The sequence below is a fragment of the Pholcus phalangioides genome, unplaced genomic scaffold (assembly GCF_987345545.1).
Source record: "Pholcus phalangioides strain wild (caught in Gottingen) unplaced genomic scaffold, Ppha-v1.0 ptg000003l_1, whole genome shotgun sequence".
Lineage (NCBI taxonomy): Eukaryota > Metazoa > Arthropoda > Arachnida > Araneae > Pholcidae > Pholcus > Pholcus phalangioides.
In genome coordinates this window covers 19,760,580-19,782,172 of record NW_028301596.1, presented here as the reverse complement: position 1 = coordinate 19,782,172, position 21,593 = coordinate 19,760,580, and the positions used below count along the sequence as shown (strand labels likewise).

At 34.1% G+C, this 21,593-nt stretch overlaps 2 protein-coding genes across 3 annotated transcripts in view; one reads left to right on the top strand and one right to left on the bottom strand.

The window, feature by feature from the left end:
• Positions 1–3,784: 3,784 nt before the first annotated feature.
• On the bottom strand, positions 3,785–13,374 carry LOC149088230 (uncharacterized). The gene is made up of 6 exons (XM_089245596.1): positions 13,321–13,374; positions 10,472–10,806; positions 6,947–7,085; positions 4,869–4,908; positions 4,149–4,273; positions 3,785–3,923 (listed from the first exon to the last, which is right to left on the bottom strand). The coding sequence occupies exons 2-6, from the start codon at positions 10,787–10,789 to the stop codon at positions 3,877–3,879; spliced, it is 669 nt and encodes a 222-aa protein (XP_089101722.1). The 5' UTR covers positions 10,790–10,806; positions 13,321–13,374; the 3' UTR covers positions 3,785–3,876.
• A 158-nt stretch (positions 13,375–13,532) lies between these two features.
• LOC149088229 (uncharacterized) overlaps positions 13,533–21,593 on the top strand; it is a 47,917-nt gene continuing 39,856 nt past the window's right edge. Inside the window, exons 1-3 of one of the 2 annotated variants that reach the window (XM_089245594.1) lie at positions 13,533–13,708; positions 15,704–15,758; positions 20,604–20,666. In XM_089245594.1, coding sequence (XP_089101720.1) covers positions 13,632–13,708; positions 15,704–15,758; positions 20,604–20,666 — 195 coding nt within the window. In that variant the 5' untranslated portion in view covers positions 13,533–13,631. The remainder of the gene's footprint in view (positions 13,709–15,703; positions 15,759–20,603; positions 20,667–21,593) is intronic. The other variant, XM_089245593.1, reaches the window with a different exon arrangement.

Genomic DNA, 21,593 nt, shown 5'->3' with positions numbered 1-21,593 from the left:
TATGAAATCAATTTTTTTTATTTTTCTTAACATGACATTTCACTCATTTTAAATGAATATTGATGCTTTATACATACTCGAGGCTTTGGGAGAAAAAAATTCTACCAACCGACCTCGTATAATATGTACTCACAGGGCCGTAACTAGGATTTTTGCTCCCCGGGGCAAACATAATTTTGCTGCCTCTGCAACTTTAAAATTCGACAATTTTATAACGGTGTTTTTTGTTCCCACCTAAAATTGCAGCCCCCCTAAATTTTGCTGCCCGGGGCGATTGTTCCCCCCCCCCAGTTCCGGCTCTATGTACAGATAGGGAGATGATCATGTATGCAAGCTATATTCACAAATATTAATTCGTTCATATATATATATATATATATATATATAAACATGGAAAACATGTATCATGATAAAGAATTATGTTTGGACTATATTGATAAGGTCACATTTTATATTTCTGTGTTAGCACATATTTTCGTGCCATCTAAAGAGTGTCATAGACCAGCACCAACTATCTCTAGGAGGTGCTGCATAGACCCCGGGCCGAGTAATTTTTCTGAAGGCCCCCCCTCCAGAATTAGAAATACCTGACCAATTACATACTTCTGTCAAAAATTGCATGCATATCTCATTTGCACTACCAAACCACACATGCACCACGTCCACACTCTCTGCAGAACTTGTAATCATTAAATTACTGCAGCACTCTTAGTGATATGTTGGTTGCAGACACAGATTGAACAATATTATCAGTTATGTATTAAATCTTTTGATATACTGTACAGTACAATCAGAGGTGCAGACAGGAAAACATTGAGGGGGCTGAAACTTGCTGGTTGTCCCATATATATGTGACTCGAGCACGTAGGCAGGAGGGGGAAGATCTAGTGCATTGTTTTTTCAGAAATTATTTGGGGGGCTCAGTTCTCTTTCAAAATTTATTGGGGGGGGGGGGCTCAAATGGCCTCAGCCCCTAGGTTTCGGCACCTATGAATACAATATAATATATGTCATTTGCATTAAACAATGTATTTAAAATTGGCCTGTACAATTTTGTTTTATGAACTTGTTCAAATCACTTGTGGAGAAGGATTTAAAGTTTGGGGTCCTTCAGATGATTTCCCCCATGAGATATAAGCATGAAACATAACAAATTATAAAGAACGAATTCTTGATATTAATGGGTCTGTAGAGAAATTTCAGAAAATAATTTCTGTACTACTGTGTCATACTTATTAAGTAGGAACACTGCTACAAGTGTTCAATGTAGTTGTTCAAATTGTACAATTGACACTTGAGGGTAGGTTATTCATTAGTAATTGTTCCCAGGTGTATTTTTTTCTCCTGTTTAACAAATATATATATATACATAAAACAGACTACAACAGACAAATTGCCTAACGTGGTGGCTGAAATGTATATATATATCTGTCCACAGAACAGATTGACTCTTAATATAGCACTTAGAGCACAAAAATTCAAGCAAAATTCAAGTACATATCATCGCTTTCAGTATCAAAAATAGAAGGTAGTAAGTCGAGCATGAAACATGCATACCTTATATATTGCAAGGACACAAAGGACACAAAAACTTATGTTTGCACATAACACTTTCCAAGGCATGTCAATTAGAAATTCCTCAGAACTATATCACTTGTATATGTGGTTTAGTAGTACTAGCAGTTTGTTGGCAAATTGTTTTAGTTGACAACTAACATGTTATTTTATTCCATCACACCGCTGATACATTGAAATATGGTACTATTTGGTACTATTATTTATATATTGGTACTTTGTTATATACTATTTGAAATGCTTATTAGGTTCTTGACCATTTGCTGAAACAAGAATCGTAAAATGAAGACATTACATGCCTGTTGAAGACAGAAACCGGTGCTAATGAAGTGTACTTATGTACTGATGGATTAAACCATAGATACCGCAGGTAAGTTGAATCATTTTCATTTTTATCCTTGGAATTTTTTATGACGTGCACAAAGTTCAATACTCAAAACTATCATACAATTTACCCTTTTCATTTCAGGTAAAAATGTTGAATGCAATGACACAAGTTATGGCTTACGAATGTAAAACTAGAAATTTTTGTTTTTTAAGCAACTCAATTAACCAGCACTTATGCATATTCATACACAACCGCAATCATATATGTGTATGAAATACTGTTCCCACATTTATCTAATAAATTTATCCATGATCGTAAGCAGAAAATGAGTTTGTTTTCTTTGTGATTATAATTAGAAAAAATGTTTATGAATGTTACATTTTTGTACTACAATAAATCTAGAATTAGTTGCATAGAAAACAGTTTTCTATGCAAAGATTTAAACAGCTCAGTGGAATGAAGTGTTGATTTTGATTTATCTGAACCAGTTATATAATTTATTTTTGATTAAATGCAGCTGAAATCACAAAACGAATAACTGTCCCATTTAGAATGATTTATTTTTGTTGACTCATTAAAATTTTCTGTCCAAAGCGTTTCCCTGCTTAGTTTCTCATGATTGTTTCTTGAAAAACAAGCGGGATTCATTGCAGTTGATAAAAAATTTAATGAAACGATTGGAAAGAAATTAAAATTTTATTGCGAGACATGGTGAATGACATGCTTCTAGTAATATCAAAATATATAGTATCAAATAATATTTGCAGAACATGTATATGGGGCAAATAGCTACAGTTCCAACATGTCAAGACTTGATGGAAGAATAAGAAATCTCAATAGATTTTCCTAAGTGAGAATCGTTATAACATTAAAACATGAGCGTTAAATTCATTGACCTGGAAAATCAATATTTTCCCCCCATGATTGAGCACGATACATGCTGTATTAACCTCTATGATGTAATGTCATGAGAAATTAAAATTATAATCTTTCAGAAAAAATTGTAATTTATATAAAATTTCTATTAAAAAAAACTTGAGTTGTCTCTAATATAAATTTATATGTCCAGTAAGAAAATTATTAAAATATCTTATAAGTTATTAAAAATACGAGGAAACTTGTGCGCAACCCAACGTAAAACAAAAGAAAAACATTATGCGAAATCAAAGTAAATAAAGCAATCGTTGATACGTTGATTGGTTGAATAGTGAGCTGAACCGTAGAAAAGAACGAATGAACTGAAAGACTGGTTTTTTCCTCTGCAACCCGTCACGTGATCCTAAGGACAATGCTCAACTCAAAGGGGAGAGTGCCGCTTTAGGAATTTTCCTTAGCACGTTCCTTACGATAGTTCCTTATCTAACGACAAGCACGGAACGGGCATTATATAAGGAAAGTGGGATTGTTAACCCCCTGGGACCATGACAGCAATCTTCATGGTGGTAGACGAATATCTTACCATCACAGCACTCTGGCAATTAACGAATTTAGAAGAAATGACTAACAGAAATTGTTATTCTTTTCAGAAAGCATCACATTGAAACACTGGACCCCCCCCCCCCCTGCTACTTGCGCGTAGAGCAGATACTGTAAAAATGAGATGCCTAAGAAACAAAATTTTAGGGTTTGGGCTATTCATGGATTTTCAACATTAACCACTGGAATGAATACTGAGAGACAACTGTATATGCATAAACTAAACAGTTGGATAGCACTAAGCATGAACACTCATTTATGGTTTGAATGTTTGTTACGACCCTGAGTAGGAATTATATTTTCTAGAACTAGATGTACTGTTGTTTTTATGGTACATCTAATCACGGTCAAATATAAAAAAAAGATAAAAATTAATAGAAAAATAATAAATTTGGAGCCCACAGATTATCTCTCAAAATTTTAATTTTCCCCCTCTTTCAAATTTACATAACATTTGAATGAAAACTTGCAAATGGTTGCAAGTTTCAGTGTACATTTCAAAAAGGCTTTTTTCTTTTTGCCATTTTTGCAAAATAGGTCCTTGCTGAAAGAAAAATAATAAAATTCTTTTTATAGACAAATAAATATGCAGCAGCAAGAATCATTCAAAAAACTCAACAACTATTTCAATATGTTTTAAGCTTTGTGATCTTTTTTTGACAGAGTAATACAACGAATTACCTGGATATATGATCTTTAACATTAACTTAATCTTTTATCAATAATCTTTTTTAGATAAAAACAATCTTTTAGGCAGTCATCAACTTACCACTTGCTTCTCTTCTATTGCTTTCTCTGTACATCATTTGGTGTTTAAATGAAGCGATTTCAGCTGGAATTTCATTCGGTTTTCCTAATTCCTCTTTCAATAGTTTCACTTGAAACTTGGTCTTTCTGGAAACATTACAGAAAACAATAAAAAAATTTAGTATCACAGAAATATAAAGTAAAATTCAACTTGCGTGATCAAAACTTTTTCGACTCAAAAACCCTTTTTTTTCTGTATCTTTCACATACTCTCAAATCACTAGTAATATTGAATCACTACTAATAGTGTGACTTTCATTATATCAGACTTTTACTCTATGGGACTTCAATATTGTACAGTTTTTTCTCCCTTCTGCTCCAGAAAAAAAATTATATTTAATCACACAAAAATGCTTAACATAATAAAAAAAGTTCATTAATTGGTTGAAGCAGTTTTCTCCTGGAATTGTTCATAAGACGGGAAGAAGAAACATCCGAGGGGAAGCTTGTGTACACAGCATGATATTAAAATAAATTCAGGTAGAATACATATGAAAATATATAATACAGGAATGGTTCACCCAGTGAAATTAGATCTGAGAAGAACAATGAAATATGCCCAGAAAACAAATGCTGATACAATCTCAGATGGAAGGTAATTCTTAATTGTAATTCTCTGCTGTAAACAAATACAGCTATTTTCATCTCTCAATATCATACAACAGAAATTTGATCTACTTACCCACAAACATATTCATTTGCAGCTGCTGTATCTGGAATATCTGAATCCCCGGAAGAAAACAAAATTTAAAGCACATTAATTTCTGATGACAAATAATCACAAATGCATCACAGTATCACAGTAAGAATAACCAGTGATTGGTTATGAAAATAAACTTTGAGAAATTTTAAAAATCATAAGAAAACATGCATATAACTAGACCCTTTAGCTCTGACCACAATGACAATGGGGGGGGGGGGAAGGGGGATTATTGTGGCGAGTTTCCGAATATCTGCAGCTTCATCACTGCAAGTACAGAGAATCTGTTGCACATGCGAAGGTAATCGTTGAGCCCACAATAAGTGCTTTAGTTTGGTTTTCTACCATTGAGACTTTCTATTTAACAAAGTAATTGTGATGGTAGTTGATCACCTAAATACAAATTGTTGAACAATAATTGGAGTCTTGAACTTTTTAATTGCTCAAAATATACAGGTGCATGTCAGCATTCAAAATTATTGGTGGTCCGCTGGTACGAGACCACTGACTAAACGGACCACAGAAAAAAATTATAGTGGTCCATGGGACCAATAGCAAAAAATTCCACTCATCATGAAAGAATCTTTTATGGGAGAATCACAGATCCTCAGTTGTTTTATGCTGTCTCATTATGTTGTCTTATCTGCCATTTCAATGTCAAATTATAAATGTTTACTGCTGTAAAAAACGTTTAGAAAACCGCATCTGCCGGTTGGAAAACCTGTCTGCTCAAAACAAATTATAATTATTCAGAACAGAATTTCATTTAGCAGACCAGTCATGATGTCTGCAGATCATTAGTTTCTCATATTTACTGGTCCATGGGACCAGTGACTTTTATTTTTTAATTCTAATGCTGCATGTTATGGAATGGTTGATAGCTGAATGATAATGTCACAGGCACAATTCAAAATTTTTGAATCTAATGACGGAACAACAGAATGGAATTTTGTTAAATCATAGGAGATGCCAGAAATCAAAAATTGTAATTCCACTTGAGCAAATCACATGATAGAGTCCATTTATTGGTACCTTGAATGCAGCATGGCATAAATCGAAAGCATGTGTGCTGACATCAGCTGGAGATGGTGGATCTTGCTGTGAATTTGAATTTTTCATGATGAATTCTGATATATTCCATAGCGATTGTGAAATCAAATGTCAATACATGAAAGTTTCGCCCATCTTGAAAATTTTTATGCCACAAGCCTTGATACCGAGAGCTGCATAGTGCCAGTAGACAAAACGAAACTGGGTGCAATAATATCCAAGTTTAAATGATCGGTTGTCACCAGTTTAGTTATTGACGTTATCAGTTATTCCATGACATAAATAATAATCACAAATTAACAAATAATTAATATTTTATTAAACTAACTTAGGAGCCAAATTGTAAGTGACAAGCGGACTCTGAGAATAATATACATGCACATTAGAGTCTCAAACAGACACAAGAGCATGCAAAGCGACTCGAGAGCTAGACAGGACGCTCACAACATAACAGCAATCTCAAGGAGTATTGCATCACAACAACCTAAATTTGTTTCTCTTATCAAAACTAATTTATGACCAAAACGACATGGGTTTTTTAACCGCACCAAGAAGATACTGACACAAATAATAAGTTATTTAAAATGTTGAATAATAAGTGTATTTGTTTGCATAAATGAGATGAGTTTAATGGATATATAAGGAGACTTTGAAATAATTAACCACAATTTCGATCATTTGTAAAATTGACATAAACAGAGTGAAGAATTAAGGAACTGCGCTGCAAAACATGATGTTCTTATACGAAAGTGACAGCACATTTCTTCAATCTCTGAACATGCAGAAAAACTTGTAGAATACAATAGGTCATCTCTATTTTGTATTGGATTAGATGTAATTAAACTAGAGCAATAAGTAAAAATGCTAATACAATATAGTAAAATAATATAACAGTTCAACTGTCACCAAGCATTGATAAGAAAAAATAAGGGTATTGACAGAGAGTATAAGAGAATTATTTCATTTCATGATGCAAATGGGTTGATAGAGAATTCAAAATATTTGCTAACTTTCATCTTCCTCCTCTTCTTCTTCAGTATTAATTATGGTCTTGGTGGGTTGTGGTGGCGGTTGTACATGTGTAGATGGTAATGAATTTATTTCATCTAAAACTTCATCAGGAAGCTTCCACTGTTCCAGTTTTTTCAGCTACATTGGAGAAAAAAAACCCAAAAACATTTATCAAATAAACTCATCAACCAATTAACTATATAACCAATATCTATTTAAATGCTAAAAATATACATACAAGAGTACAAGATGCATTTAAATCAAAATATAAAAACAGGATGCGGGTGCCGAACATGTACAAATTTGCATTAATTATACTACTACGTTCAAAAAGTTCTGAAACTTATTTTATTATGGAAGAATAAATACAGATAGGACCATAGGCATAAACTTATTGGAAATATTGGGAGGGCTCAGAATCATTGGGGGGGGGGGGAACCTCAAACCTAATATTTTCAGTTTGCTATGGAGATGGTGGCAAATGTTGGGGGTGGGATACAAATTTACACCTGCTTTTTCAGTATTTCTTTCCTTACGTTGCTTCTTGCGACAGAGCCTGGGTGTCTCGCGGTTTCTCCAGTTCTCCAGTGTTTCCTTCCAAGTAACTACCCTGTACAATCAGGGGGGGGGGTGGCTTAAGAAAGAATGCAAGGGGTGAGGGTGCACCCAGGAGACAGGTTGTTAGGGGTGGCAGCATAGATTGACTTTAGTTAAATTTTTAAAAATTTTCAATAGTAAAAACTCAAATCACATCACACTTTTTGAGCCATGATGACGAAAATGTTGAGAAAACTTGCAGAAATGGACAGAGTGTGGGACCATAATTAGAAGAAACCAAAAATATATTTTTCACAAGGGGATAGTGTGCAATTTGGTGTCATTGCTGGGTGGCATTCCCGCCCAGCCCTTTTTTCCGGAACAGTCAAACTAAGACAAAGGAAAAATTCTGCTTCTTACCTGTCTGGTTCTGTAGCCACAAAGCAGAACATTTTTCATTGTTCTGCAATGAGCCCTCAGCTGACTGAAAACGTTTTGCAGTAGAAATTCATTTAGAGCATTTTCTATGCAAGAAAAGCTCTTTTCTTAAAATTCTTCTTGAGATTGTTCTGCGACGTACGTTGCAGATTTCTTCATATTCTGCTTTGGGGCTCTCTGGAGCACCAGAAACTAATTCAAAATAAATTAAATTTTTTTTTTGTCTTGATATACTTTCTCTTTACAGGATAAGTGTAAGTAATGATGGCTAATCAATAAGAGCTATAATGTGGATCAAGTTATCTGGAGTAATTTAAAATAGAATGGCAATCCTGGATCAAAATTCTGGATTTTCTTTAAAATAGGGCATATGGTCACAGGTATTTCGTATGGAAAAATTATGTGCAGCATTTTGTACAGAAAAATTCAGGTTGATAGCAGTCAAGCATGGATCCAGAAGGGGGCACTCCTCAAGAGCCGAATAATATAAGGAAAATTAGTCTGTTCTATACAATACAGGATGGTCCAATGCACCTGTACCCCAAGTCCCATTGCCCTGGATCCCCCACCTCTGCTCCATTCACAGCTGAAGATGCCTGCCTCCACTCCATTCACAGCTGAAGGTGCCTGCCTTCGCTCAGGTGGGGATTGGATTGAGTGCCCCCCCCCCAAGAGCCAAATATGGGAAAATTTGTTCCGTAAAATGAGGGACAATCAAGCAAACTTACACAATTTGCCCCATCCCAATGTCCTGGATCCTCACCTGATAGCAGTGAAACCCAAGCTTAATCAGCCCCACTGCTAAGGGATGATTTTTAGGGGCGGCACATGAGGCTTTGCATTCAGCCAACAGGTAAGCTTGAGCCACTTCTATGTGCACAATTATGCATTTTTACAAATGTTCATACAAAGATGTGAATGCCGATTGCCAGCTTTTTTTTTTCTTCTCATAATCCAGTGCCTTCGTTGGCCAGAGTGGCATGGTGATAAGAGATGATCATTTACCACCGTGAAGGTTGCTGTCAGGGTCCCAGATAGGGTAAGATATTTTCCCTAACGAGCTCGAAGCGACCACTGATAGACAGTGCCTTCATTTCCAACCAATCTCATTAATGACAGTAAATTGCCATATAGCAATATGGTCACAGTTGGTGTTTGGTGTAGTAGTGCCTTCATTACTACTCGCCACACTTCTTCACAAAATGAGAATCGTTTGCCCATAAGAAAAACCTTTTTTGTGGAAAAAGAAATATGCCAAAGAAATATGGGACAAGCTTGGGGGAAATAAACTGATTGTAGAAGTATTGGAATGTGATGTTTTGACAGTTGATCTCTGACACCAAGAGGGACCTGTGAGGCGACATATTATCGTGGTGGAGTGCCCACTACTTGACCTTTCAAAGAAATGGTTGTTTGTATCTTACTGTATCATGTAGAAGTTTAAGAACTCACAGGTCCCTTCTAGTGTCAGATTACTCGAGGAAACATCCCATTCCGATACTTTCACAACCAGCTTATTCTCCTGACCTTGCCCCATGTGACTTTTTCCTTGGATAAAGAATTTGATTAAGGGGCAATGATTATCAGGTTACGAAAAAATGCAGTGACGACACTGGAAGCAGACCAGCAGACACTGTAAGGCGTGACAAAAAAGACGTGGCAATCAGCATTTACATCTCTGTATGAACAATAGAAAAAATGCATAATTGCATAGAGTCGTTACTTCTAAAAAAAACACCAAATAAACAGGTTTCTCAGTATTAATTTTTCTTTGGGAATTTATATCGGAATGTTTGAACGTAGTAGTACGCCATCTATAAATCTTTTAAAAAAAATTTCACAGATTAATTTCTTAGAATATTTCCATTTCAACCCTTCAGGGGCAAAAAAAGTTAATAATACACAGCGATATATATATGTGTGATAAATCCTGTGATTGCAAATAATTGCAGATTATTAAGCATAATCACAAACCATTCAAGTAAGTTTGATAAACTTTGTAGATTTATCACATTTGCCACAATTATATATACAATCCCCAGCTCATAATTGGTAAATACGATAACTCACCAATGAATAACTTATATTTACTGGACATTTTTCTTAAATTTCAGTCTAGGATGATGGATTCGATCAGTGATGTTTATTATGTTTGAAAATAGGGAGAAAGCCATTATAACAAGACTAATAATAATTTAGATGTTTTATGTTTATAACACTTATTTTAGTTTATTTTTATGACAAAATATGTGTAGTGCACCCATCACGTACAGGAGAAATTGATAAGTGTTGTGTGGTATTTCGCATGATTTCTTCCATATTTATCAACTTTACTCGGGATCATGCATTATCACCAGTAAAAGTGATAAGCGCAGGAAAATTTTACCAAAATTACTAAGACAGACGATTGGTGATCATGCTCAGTAACCAGCAATTATGAATAATCATTGATATCACATTTACTTTTACGAAACAAATATGCATATAATCACTAGCTTTTTACATATAATCTGTGAAAAAAAGATGGAAAATGGGGTGCTCAGACTCACCTTTTCTTCTTTTTGCAATTTGTTTCGTTCATGAATCTCTGCCCTTCTCTTTCTCAAACTGCCATCCCTTAGCTTTATCTCTTCCAATGCTCTTTTCCTGAGTAACTTGCTGGCTTCCTGACCAGCTTTGAAAGATACCTCTTCAGGACATGAGTCACTATCATCTAGATCTTTGAAACGGTCAAGATCTGGTTTATTCGAGTCCTCATCCGTACCATCAGCATCACTATCTGAAGAGAATGTTAGTCGTTCATCATCTAAATCAGGTAGAAAAGATTCTAATCTTTTCCTATTGACTGTAGAACCTCTCTTCGTCATCTATGTTTTTACTGAATCTGCCACATTCAAAGAAAAGACAAGAATTACACTTAAAATATCTCACTCCCAAGATGTCATAAACAGATAAATCACTAAAAAATATTACTAAAACATGCCTAAGACAATGCTTGACAAATCAGAAAAATACAGTCAGCCCTGCTTAATCGGATGAGTAATGTGATACCCTGTTTATACTGATAAAATCCCCTGGAAATAAAATTTCTCCCATAGAGACAATGTTAAAGTTCCCCGCTTAATCAAATATTGGAATTCATATGACAACTGTAAATACATATCAACTAATATGTACATAATATTTTTATTGAATGAATCATTTGGAAATTAAGTGAAATATGTAAACAATTAAAATTTATGAAAAATCCAGAATTGTGGCGCCCTGTAATGTGAAAGTTATCTTCATTACATTTAATCATTTTATTTTGCCCATAGAGGACATTAACTTAAAATATAAGAAAATAAATCTTTACCCGAAAAAAAAAACAACTAAATAATTCTTTTGACTTTTTCAGGGCATAGTGACCCTCTTTCATGCTACTACTACTACTAAACCACACATGCACCTCTTTCATGCTGACAGATACGCTGCTATAAATTCCAAACATTTTGCGCTGCTCTCAGATTGAAATTTAAAATCTACACAAACAAAATTTTAGTTACCAATACCAATATTTTAGTCGTCATGGCGACTTATGTTTTTTCCAGCCCTGATAGACAATGTATTGCTTCAATATAAAATCTATACTACGGTATGAAACTACAATATAATTGTTCCTCCACATAGTTGGCTTCCCCCCAGGGCTGCAACTAGATCAGAGATGCAGCAGTACTCTAATTTACCTGAGTCCCGGGATCCAGGGTAATAAAAAAAATCTGGGTCCCTTTTGAGTGAAAGTGGGTCCCTCTCAAAAAAAATTATCTTTAAAAAAAAGTATGGTTCCCCCCCCCCCCACAAGTCACTGGTATCTCTATGAATTTTTTCCAGCATGCCCTAGACATTTGTTTATATCTCTTCGTTGACACAGCGCAGTGGGCCATGTTATGGGTAGGAGAAGGAGGTATCTCTGTGTGAATCAAATAAATAATTCATTTCTAAAAACATGTTCTATCCAAAGATTCATTTATTTTCATTGTCTACTAGTAGAAAAGCAAAGCCTATTAACACTGAGATTTGAACATGTGGAATTTAACATGTGTAATAAATCTATCGCAAATATACAGTCGATCTCACTTATAACATTCCTATTTAAAACATTTTTCCACTTGGTCTGACTTATTTGTGTCATCCCAACTCTAAATAATTCTCATTAAGATTTTCTGTTTAGTGTTTTCCTGCTTACAACGTTTTTATGACAGTTTTTTGAAAAACATAAACAGGATCCACTGTAATTAAAAGTCAGAGGCACACATTTATATATTTACTAATAGATTGATTTATTAATTCCCTAATGATTCATTTTCCATTTTGTTAAAAAAATCTTAGCTCTTTTAATAATATCTTCTGATTAAATTTAAAGCAAATGAGATTTTCTCAAACTTATCTTCTGATTCCTTATTCATGTCAATCCTTGCGAAATGATTTCTTGATAGAATGATTTTATTTTCCCTCCTTGATGGTCCACCACTTTGATCTGTCACCATTTAACTGCCACATATTTTCACTTAGCATTTTGAGTCAAGCATACATTTTGGCACCCAGTGTAATGTAGAAGAAGCAGTTCTAAAGGATGTATTTGGCGCAGCAAAATAATGTTTGCCCCGGGTGGCTGAATCATGTTTGCCACAGGTGGCAAAAATCCTAGTTACGGTTCTAACCCTAGCGCCTGTTTGGCCTTTGCGACTTTCTCATCTGGGCCATCGGATATGTTTGCCACCAAAAAAAAAAAGTCACCACCCTCATCAGTTCCCAATTCTTCTCAATTTTAGTTTTTTTTTCACACTATAAATTTACTATAGAGGGGCCCATGAAGGATCCCAGCCTAGGGGCCTGGCTGCAGGATGTGTGGAAGCCATGAGCCAGCTAACATTAATACTATCAGATCTAATTATTATGGGGGGGGCGGGTGTCCCTTGTGCACCAGAGACCCCCCACACATCAGATGAGCTGATTTTACTGAAAAACCTACATTAAGAAAAACTTTTACTCGTCAACAAATTCAACCACTCTAAAAAATTTCTCATCCTACTAATTATTTTAAAAAAGTATATACATATAATCAGTGCCGTAACAATGAGCCTGAATGCAAAGGAATGGCTAGTTACGGCACTGCATATAATTACAGTAAAATCCCGTTATAACGAACTCCAAGAGACCAGAGAAACAGCTTCGTTATAGCGAAATTTCGTCATAAAGGAATTCCAGGTCTTCACATTTTTTCTGTACAAACTTATTTGGGGATAATTACAAAAAAGTTCGATAAAACGTGATTTTCACTATAACGGTATTCGTTAAAACGGGACTCGACTGTATAAAGCGAGTCGAAAAATATAAAGCAAGAAATAAATAAATTTACCCTTAAAACGCAAACAGCACGCACTCTTGTTTAATATAGCTACTACTGGTCGGCTTTGACCGATGTAAAAATCTGACTGAAATTTTTTCAGGAACATTTTTGGCAATTTTTCTGAAATTTAACATAGATAAAAATTAAGATAAATCGGACAAAATTTTTAACATTAATATTTAACTACTTTAAGGAGCACGTGTTTTGTATTGAATTGATAAGGGGGGGGGGGGAGACGGTAGAAACCAAGGTTTCTAGAATATCAAAAAGAAACATCAACGCCGCTAAAAAAAAAATTTGTTACTGACATTTTTTCAAATATGATGGGAAGACGGCCCTTAGGCATGAATCTCTGTAAAATTGAAGAGGAAGAAAAGAACATAATGCAAGCTAATAGGTAACCTTCTTATTTTTGTTTATTAATTCAATTAATAGCTGTTAATTTGTTTACAGCTTCGTAAATACTAAAATTGAATCTCACAGTTTAGTGTTTTGTCCGATGAACTTGCAACCAGAACTGGATTTCAAGCTAGTTCTTGAGTGATTCGGGCCATGAGTGATTCGCAGAGTTTCATTTTTCCCATTAATTTATCATTAGGTGGATATATGACCTTGCCTTTCACTTACACAATAGAGATTTACTGGGCCGCTGGCTTCCCAAAGGTTGAGAACCACTGCTCTAGATCAGTCATGTCACATGCCTGCACATAGTTTTTGTCGCTCCATTCTTGTGAATTCGCTGGGCCACTCCATGCTTGCTAATTTGCTGGCTCACTTTTTTTGATCGCTCACCGACTTGGTCCTTAGCTCTCTAGATCACTCGCATCACATGCATGCATACAGTTTTAGTTACTCTATGCTGGCAGCTAAGTCAGAAACAGAAAGCATGACAAGAATTTGCCAAGAGTGAAACAGAGTTGTGCTTTCGAATGTCTTTCTTGCCAAAGAAAAAAAATCGGCAACCTCCTCCGATGGAGGCAATAGCATGGTCTGGGGTGGAAGCCGTTGGTGGCGCTATAATTTTTGAGGGGGGGGGGGTGTAACTTAACTGTTCTTAATGGTTTACAGGAACTTCACTCCTAGCATATTTTGTTCCCAGTACATTTTGCCTGCGCTGACTGTATGAGTGACCCTCTGAGCAACTACATGAGTGACTATGTATTGACCATTTGAGTGACAGTGTGAATGACCAATTGTGTGATTATATGGATTACTCATATGGTCTTTCATTTGATCATTCATATGGTCAACAGTCACTCACTCGATCACTTGTATAGTTGCTCACCCACTCAGGGGCGTAGCCAGAAATTTCGTTCGGGGGGGGGGGGGGACCAAAGTGACAGAACAATAGATTTGGCCATCTTTTTCCCTTTTTTCGGTCATTTTCTCACATTTTGGAGGGGGGGGACCAGACCCCAAGAAAATGACCGAAAAAAGGGAAAAAGATGGCCAAATCGGGGGGGGGCAGACCCCCAAGTCTCCCCCCCCCCCCCCCGGCTACGTCCTTGCACCCACTTATATGGTTGCTCACAATTATTTGGCCACTCATACAGTCAGGGCAGGCAAAATGTCAGATATGAAATTTTTGTATTCCTGTTCTTAACTAGGAATGCAGGAAAGCATTTATGGGGGTGTGAGATAGAGGAAAAATTGTAATATGCTGAACTGAAAAATTTAAATAATAAAAAATTTGGATTTTTCAGTTCTTTAAAAAATACCAATCATACCAGCATTTTGATGTCTAATTTTTTTAGCTTTCACAGAAATGTTTCGTACAAAATTTGAATGTCCTTATTTGAAAGAATTTATAAGACACTTTTACTACTTCGTTCAAAAAGTTCCAAGAATTATTGTATTACGGAAGAATGAATACATATAGAACCTTTTTATTTGGTGTTTCCTTCAAAGGAACTACCCTTTATAATTATGCATTTTTGCCATTGTTCATATAAAGATATAAATACAGATTGCATGTTTTTTTTTTTTTTGTCACACCCACCAGTGCCTTCGTTGCTGCTCTTCTTTAAAAACTGAGAATCATTGCCCATTTATCCGAATTTACAGGTAATCTGACACCAGGAGAAACCTGTGAGCTGGCGCAGTGTCATGATGGAGCAGCCACAACTTGGCTCTCTGAACTGAAGATCTGGTCACTTGCATCTCACACAATTTTGCAGATGTTTATATATAAGGACTTGTGAATCCCTCCTGGTGTCAGATTACCTGTTAAAACATCACTCAAATTTATTTAGTAATAAAATCAGATATTTTTCTCGATTAGAATTACTAAATTCGGTGATTCACTAGATTTTCTTTATTAGCTTTATGCGTTATTTCTGTTAGTTTTCTATCATTAATTTTTTTAACTAAGGTTTGTTTTCTTTTTTTGCAGTGAAGTATACGCCAAACTAGGAAGGCTTTTACTAGAAAATGAAGCACTAAAAAAGGTAATGAATTTTTTTTAGTTATTAGTCGGAATAGTTATCAAAAGCTCTATTGAGAAAAGTGAAAACATTTTATCCTATGAAACTTAATTGTTTACCAAAAAAATACAATTAGGCCATAGTTAATCAGACATAATTACAATCGAAAATTCAGGGAAAAGGTTTATAATAAGGTTATAAATGCTCTCACTTTTCCTATACAACTTTTGATAACTATTTTGAATAAATATTATCAGTGGTTATCAAACACAATAAGGCTGGGACAATTATTTTACATTAATGAATTGGAATTGCACAGTAGGAAACCTATAGGAAACTGATGTATTGCAGGCATGACAAATTGAAAGAAAATTTTGCCCTTCCCATTGACATTTCATAGGAGGTAAGAATGATTTCACTCTGAAGAAAAACTGTCCTAAATAATGTTTTTCGACTTTCCTGAGACTTGAAAGAACAAGACACTGTCATGAAATCAGAAAAATTTTGTGTCATTTATAGACTCAAAATTTAGCAATCACCTACAGAAAATTTTAGGCACCAATACCGATTTTCTAGTTGCCTAGGATTTGTCAAGCCAAGATGTATTAACACATAATAAGGATAGTAACACGTGCTATTGCACATGAAAAATGTAATGAGGCTTCCAGTGAGATGATTTTAGAAAATGAACATAAATATCCTCTAACCAGAGTTGAATCAGGAAGCGCTTCAACTGCTCCCATCATCACATTAAAAAACAGAGGGCAATACAAAAAAAAGGCTGACCATTGTGATACAAAAATGTTTAATGTTTTAGTTTTCACATATCAGTTTGATTGTCGTTATCAGGTTGTTAGTTTTCATAGGTCCTTAGATATAACAGGCAACTTTCTAGCGAAATAAATGAAACTTCTGGGCTAATTCAATACAGGAATACCCCCAAAGTTGCATGATAGGTGGAACCGATGATAACCCTGTAAGTCAGAGTATGATTTTGCATTATTAATTAATTAATATTTCTTAATTTGGGTAAAAATTAAAAAAAAAAGTATTTTTCCTTCTTAAATGGGTGTACCACTATGATTTTATGAGTGTATTCCTATGATTTAATAAAATTTAACTTGCCTTGTCAGAGACTGCAATCCATTCCTTTACAAGGGTTTTAACCGTTTAACCGCCAATGTTCCATAAATTAAATGTTTCATATTTGCAAAAATATCAAATAAAAAGAAATTCAAAATTTCCCATTTTTTATGGTATATAGAAGAGAATTCTTCAACTAGTTTGGAAATTTCAAATTAATAGAAACTTTGTTGACAGAATGGTGAAATTTGACATTTTCTGGGCATTTATTTTGATTAAAATTTGCCAAAATTCCAATTTTGAAGTGAATTGTTTTATGTGTCTCTACCACCGAATATATCAATCGCAGTAAATCAATTAGTTTCTTTGTTCTTTTACCCATGAACATGCTACATGCATTTAAAAATGGATGTTCCATTTATTTAACACTGACATTTCAAGAGAGTAGAATTTGTGGCTAGCATCTAATGGAATAATACTGGAATAGAAGTCAAATCACCTTTATGGACATTATATTGTTTGCAATGTGAGGATGGTGTGCTGTGCACCAGAAAAAAACATTGAATACGTTAACTAAGTTAAAAATTAGTTAAACAAAAGTGTTTCCATCCTATCATGAATATTAGAAATAAATCACAAAAAGTCAGTAAATATTTTTTTAAGATAAATAAAACAAGTATGTGTTGTTAATGATGATATGAAGTAGAAAATTGTTATTATAATGATACTGCAGAAAGATCGCCATGCAAGTATAACTTAAACAGGTAGCATCAGTTTTTGCTTTCACTTCTTCCGAAGCACCAATGTTTCATTTAGGCTAAGCGCAAATTGAGTCGCCTGCAGTGTGCACGGGTGGGCGGGACCCGAGTTCAATGATGTCAACACGCCCCACGCGTAGCGTGGGGATGCGCATATTGGAATGCGTTTGAAGTGCACGAGCGTTTTCAAAAGGAAACGATTTTTGGGCCTACAACCTTGGCATTTGGGAGGTTCCCGGAGCCTGGATATAAAACCAGATGTACAAGTATGAAATGCGTATTTCAGAAAACAGATGGTGCACCAATGCAGTTTGTGATATAAAGATTTGACGCTGCGCCATTTTGTTGTGTCATCAACAAGTGTCTGATGCGCACGAGTGATAAATTAGAAAAGTGTGCGCATAGTGTTGTATTGTTGTGTTCAATATGTCGAAAGTTATACTGAACAAAGAGCATTCGCGGACAGCATTAATTTTTTTGTTTTCATTTGAAGAAAACTGCTGCTGAATCATACCGAGTACTTCGAGAAGCTTATGGTGAACATGCTCCATCGCAAGATACGTGTGAATGATGGCTTCTGTGTTTCAAAAGTGGAGACTTCGATGTTGCAGACAAGGAACATGAAAAACCGCCAAAAAAAAGTTGTGGAATTGGAAGCATTGTTGGACGAAGATGATACTACACAGACACAAAAACAACTCGCAGAGCAATTGGGCGTTAGTCAACAAGCTGTTTCCAATCGCAATGCCGCATGACAATGTGAAATGCTCCTTGACAATGTTCAATGGTCAATGTGCAATGCTCCATTACATACGGCAAAAGTGGTTTGCGGCACGTTGGAAGTTCTACCCTATGCGGCTTACTCACCAGACTTGGCTCCTTCCGATTACCACTTGTTTGCATTGATGGGTCACACACTTTCTGAGCAGCGCTTTGGTTCGTACGAAGATATGAAAAAATAGCTCGATGAATAGTTCGCAGCAAAAGGGGAAGATTTTTACTGGCGTGGTATTCACAAATTCCTGGAAAGATGGGGGAAATGTATAACAAGCAATGGAGCATACTTTGAATAAAGCACTTTTTTTATCATTCTTCCGAATTTAACGTGTTTTTTTTTGAAAAAATCTGCATTTCATACTTGTACACCTGGTATATTGGTCATTAAAGTTTACATTAATGAAGACATAACATTAATTGAAATATAAAGTACAGGAATGCGCTGAAAAATATATTAAAATACCGTATATAAAAACGTGAACACAAAGAAATAAAAAATCAGCATTGATGACAATTCGAAATTAATAAATAATTAAAAACTATTGAAAATTCAAGTTTTTCTGATAAATTATTCCTTAAAATAACATAAATAATGAATTTACATAAATTAATTAAAACTATTTACATAAATTAATCAAAATTGAAAATAGATAAACATTAACGTAAATTTAGGAGGGATAAAAATTTTAATGAAAATTCAGATGAAAATTAATGAAAATATAGAATTTAAGAAAATTCAACATTTAGAATGAATCACAATTAATAAAATTAAAGATTATATAATTAACAGAAATTGGAATGAATGAATATTCCAAAATTAATGGAATTGATGGAATTTTTCCGAAATTAATTTCCAATATTAATCCCATAATGAATGAAAATTTGTGAAAAGTTAAAACAAATGAAAGGATTGATCACAATTAAAAATTAATAAATAATTCCAAAACTGCTGGAATTAAATGTTTAATGGAAATCAACTAGATTAATGAAACACCAGAATTAGTGAAATTAATAATTAAATTTCAGATTTAATGAAAAATTACTCCTCTATCGATCGATAAAATATCATAATTAATGAATATTCGAAATTAAAGCCGAATTCAGAAATTTAATGGGAAATATTTCGTAGGCTATTAAAAAAATAAAAGTGGATTTTTTCTCTAAAAACTAATGAAAATTATGGATGCATAAAAATTAATTAAAATTCAGAATTAATGAAAATTTATAAAATTTCGAAGTAATCACAAAATTAGTGAAAATTTAGTGTATCAATGAAAATCCTGGAATTAATGAATTCCATAATGAATTCTGAAATTAATGAATCCCATACTGAATTCCTAAATTAATGAATCCAATAATGAATTCCGAAATTAATGAATCCCATACTGAATTCCTAAATTAATGAATCCAATAATGAATTCCGAAATTTATGAATCCCATACTGAATTCCGAAATTAATGAATCCCAAAATTAATTCTGAAATTAAAAATAACTCCATAATGAAAGAAAATTTAGAGCTAATGAAAAGCCAAAACCTTGGAAAGAACAATAATATTTAATAAAAATTCAGAAGGAAATAAAATAATTCAGGAATTAATTAAAGAAATAATTGATAATACCGTGGTTATGTAAATAACGTTGATATTAGACAACATTTTTCATAAGAGAATGCGAACTCTATCAAAATGATGGTTTAATTTTTAAAAAACCCCTACAGAATACGAATAATCGTGCGCGTGGGACACAAAAATCTGCGGCTCAACAACAGCGCCAACGAGTGCGTGCGTACACGCGCTTAGCGTAGTGTCACCTCGCATCTCAATTTGCACTGTCCTTCTGATTTCCGTTGGCTGCAAAACAGAGTGCTGCCCTGCTTCGTGTCGCGAATGCTTCACGTGCCTCAATTTGCGCTTTGCCTTATGGACCATCATGGAAAACAACAAAATTCTTTTTTTTTCTTCAAATTTAAAAATAGATCTATAAATGGGCATGTAAAAGGACTCGGAATCCAACATTTTAGAAAAAAAAGGGTAACACTTTACCGTTGATAGTTTGGTGTTTAAATTAATAATCCATTTAAGGGGTGTTTTCAAATTTTTATCGCCGTAATGTTAACAGATATTTTACTAAACAGGTTTCATACTGTGTAAATTAAAAAATATATATATTTTCATTATCTGTTATCTATTTTATTTTCAATAAGTGACATATTATTCAGATGTAGCCTATACTTATTTTGCTTATTCTTTAGACTTGTGATGAATTGCAGAGTAGGCGTGTAGTGAATGAAGACCGTATACGGTATCTAGAAGATGTGAGTTACCTACCTTTATTTACAGTATTTTTTTTTTTTTTAATATATTATATATATTTAAAAAAATATAATTTTAGAGCTTGTGAAACTTAAAAAAGAAGACATTTTTGATTGACAAAAAAACTTAATGAGATTGACATAATAAAGTCTAAGGAATTTGAATGAAAATTATCATAGTTTCGAAAATCTGTTCTTTAATATATATTCATCCGAAAAAAAATTTTAAATTATTTCTTTTTGGAATAATAAAAAGTATTTGACATGAAACTTAAATTTCAGCATAAAAAAGGTTGTATAACAAAACCCCCTCTTAACAGGCACCCCTCAGATGCCATCACTCCTCTCTTACGGCCAAATAATAATTTCCCCTTGTATAATTAAAGTGTATTTCAAATTCCTGATTAACAGTCACCCGTCTTTTACAGACAATTTTTTTTGTCCTGTCGGTGTCAGAAAAACAGGTTTTACTATATTTACATTAATGAATCTTCTATGTTAAGATCACAAAAAATTTTCTAATTTTTTTTCTCTCACTGCAGTGACTGTTTGGTTTTTATTCCCAGAAATATTGTACTTATGTTTTGTATCTGATTTTTATCAGATCTTTAGTAACAATACACTGCATGTTTGCATTTCGAAGTAAATAGTTATAACAATAATTAAATGTGAAACTTCTAACATGCATAACGAGTACCAATGCTTCAGATTTACCGGGAAGCCATCCAATTTTTTGACCTTATTAAATCTTCCTGTCTGGAACTAGATTCTTCTGATCTTTCGTATCTTTATAGAAAAATCTTTAAAAATCTCCAAATTCTGCTTCACATAAATGAAAAATCCTTTAAGAAAATTCTTCAGTTTTCGCAAGCGTGGCTGGCCAATTATATGATCATCTTCTCTCAGGAAAAATACATGGAATATTGAGAT

Excerpts from the sequence above, each read along its gene's own strand:
- LOC149088230 (XM_089245596.1), bottom strand. The coding sequence starts at position 10,789 with ATGACGAAGAGAGGTTCTACAGTCAATAGGAAAAGATTAGAATCTTTT. Across the intron at positions 4,274-4,868 it reads GCAAATGAATATGTTTGTGG|AAAGACCAAGTTTCAAGTGA; the intron begins GTAAGTAGATCA and ends TAATGTTTCCAG. Across the intron at positions 3,924-4,148 it reads CAATAGAAGAGAAGCAAGTG|CAAGGACCTATTTTGCAAAA; the intron begins GTAAGTTGATGA and ends TTTTTCTTTCAG.